The following is a 2,609-nucleotide window of genomic DNA, read 5'->3' on the forward strand; positions in this document are numbered from 1 at the left end:
CTCATGAGAAGTGTGTGAGGTCGGCTATGTCTCAATCTCGTGTGTGTTGGTACATCTGTAGCACTGCTTCTAAGTACCAACACACACGAGATTGAGACATAGCCGACCTCACACACTTCTCATGAGAAATTCCGGAAAGAGCTTCGTGAGACCACTACTGAGATGCTTCCGAAAAAAGAAGACCATTGGAAAACAGTTTATAGCAGAGACTCCATCTAAGAATATCTGAAGAAGGAATTGTATTCCGAAATATCATCGGACTATGGATAACTAAATTACAACGGGTATATAGCCCATTTTTTCTATTATAGTGCATTGTTGTACCATTCAAAACTTTTTATTCTTTACACACAATACACAATGCTTCAAGCAAACTACAATACTCTCATATATATATATTGTGCACTTGTACAGGTAATGGTAATTTGATAGAGGGGATGAGCTAATGTACAGAACAAACATTTGATCACTCTAAACAAATCATCAGGTTATTCAGCAAGAAATTGCAGAATCTTCTTTCTCAGACTCAAGAGAGACTACCATTAAATTGTGTGTGCGTGTGTGTGAGAGAGAGATTAAAAAAATAAAAAACAATGCCAATACAAACTAAAATCTTTAATTTAACAAATTCTGAACCACACCAAAATCGCTCAACCATTAAATATCACAATTCCAAGTCACCCTGTCACCACAAATACATGAGTCCTTAATTAGTTTTACCATTAAACCTATTCACAGACAAAGCATCAAAATACCCTAATCTTCACCTGAATAATGATGTTAGCATTTTGATTCCTGGCACAAATCATCATGATACAGGTAACACTTTTCCAAATCTTTATGCTCTCCAATGCCATTGGCTGTTCACCAACACATCAAGCTGTTCCTGATAAAAGGAGACATTTAAACAAAACCACCCTCTATATAAACATATGTTTTTATATACTCCTCACAGAATCATTTTATCATTCATATTTTCTGGATTTTCAGTAACATGGATACTTTACATTACTTCATAATTGATTATTATGTGAACAAACTGATGGCCCAAGTCACACAATTCTCTGAATCCATATCTTATACTATTAATTTTACTTACATATATACTCTTTTACTTGTTTCAGTCATTTGACTGCAGCCATGCTGGAGCACTGCCTTTAGTCGAGCCTAACGACCACGGGGACTTATTCTTTGTAAGCCTAGTACTTATTCTATCAGTCTCTTTTACTGAACCGCTATGTGACAGGGACATAAACACACCAGCATCGGTTGTCAAGCATCCGGCAGGGGAGGGTGGCGAACCCTGCTGTACTCTTCCACCACAACTTTCTCTTACTTCCTGTTTCTGTTGTGCCTGTAATTCAAAGGGTCAGCCTTGTCACACTGTGTGTCACACTGAATATCCCCGAGAACTACGTTAAGGGTAACGTGTCTGTGGAGTGCTCAGCCACTTGCACGTTAATTTCACGAGCAGGCTGTTCCGTTGATCGGATCAACTGGAACCCTCAACGTCGTAAGCGATGGAGTGCCAACAACATTTAAATTTACAAACAACAGTATGTTATAATATAAAGTATTTTTTATCGTCCCAAGACTACACCTCATACAACATATCCACATTTCCACATACCGTGCTTTTATTTCCATGCTATGCGCTAAGCTTTCAAAACTACACTGCACCCCTTACTTCATGCCTTGACTGCTATCCTACACCTCCTGCTCTCACTCCCCTGCTACAATGCATGTGACTCGAAACATGTCTTCCCTGTGTAACTCACAACCTGGGGCTAAAATACGGACTACAATCACCATTACAGTACCACTTCTGCTACTACTACTACTACTACTACTACTACTACTACTACTACTGCGGATCGAATTTTTTTATTCTCAGGATTCCACTGTTCCACCGATGTTCCACATCTGAAAATGGAATTAAAGATAAAGTTATCAGTGGTTTGCGTAATGATTTCTTTCACGTAAGTACCCAGCATGCTTTGCTTAATGATTTAGTTGTATCTTTCTTGCCTTTTCTTTTGTTTTTTTCCTTGTTTCAGTCATTGAACTGCAATCACGCTGGGTCACTGACTTTCAAAGGTTTTAGTTAAACAAATTGACCCAAGTACTTAATTTAAGTCTCGTACTTATTTTGCTGGTCTCTTTTCTTGAACTACAAAGTTATGTAGATGTAAACAAACCAGTACCAATTGTCAAGCAGAGTGGTGGGGCACAGGCACGCATACACACCCAAACACACACCTGGAGCTCAATAGTCCTTCAACACATTAGATACGGTCAAACCCCTGTCCAACCTATGTCAGCATGTAATTGACATGTGTGTGTGTATGTATATATACATACATATCATCATCATCATCATCATCGTTTAACGTCCGCTTTCCATGCTAGCATGGGTTGGACGATTTGACTGAGGACTGGTGAAACCGGATGGCAACACCAGGCTCCAGTCTAATTTGGCAGAGTTTCTACAGCTGGAAGCCCTTCCTAACGCCAACCACTCAGAGAGTGTAGTGGGTGCTTTTACGTGTCACCCGCACGAAAACGGCCACGCTCGAAATGGTGTCTTTTATGTGCCACCCGCACAAGCC

General features: G+C 39.8%; 1 protein-coding gene across 2 annotated transcripts in view; it reads left to right on the plus strand.

Moving 5' to 3' along the window:
- The window catches only part of LOC106880879 (choline transporter-like protein 1), a 31,049-nt gene that overhangs the window by 6,045 nt on the left and 22,395 nt on the right, over positions 1-2,609 (plus strand). For both annotated transcript variants that reach the window (XM_052978242.1, XM_014931035.2), the window contains exon 4: positions 1,895-1,979. In XM_052978242.1, coding sequence (XP_052834202.1) covers positions 1,895-1,979 — 85 coding nt within the window. The remainder of the gene's footprint in view (positions 1-1,894; positions 1,980-2,609) is intronic.

Source organism: Octopus bimaculoides, unplaced genomic scaffold (genome assembly GCF_001194135.2).
Source record: "Octopus bimaculoides isolate UCB-OBI-ISO-001 unplaced genomic scaffold, ASM119413v2 Scaffold_138628, whole genome shotgun sequence".
Classification (NCBI taxonomy): Eukaryota; Metazoa; Mollusca; class Cephalopoda; order Octopoda; family Octopodidae; genus Octopus; species Octopus bimaculoides.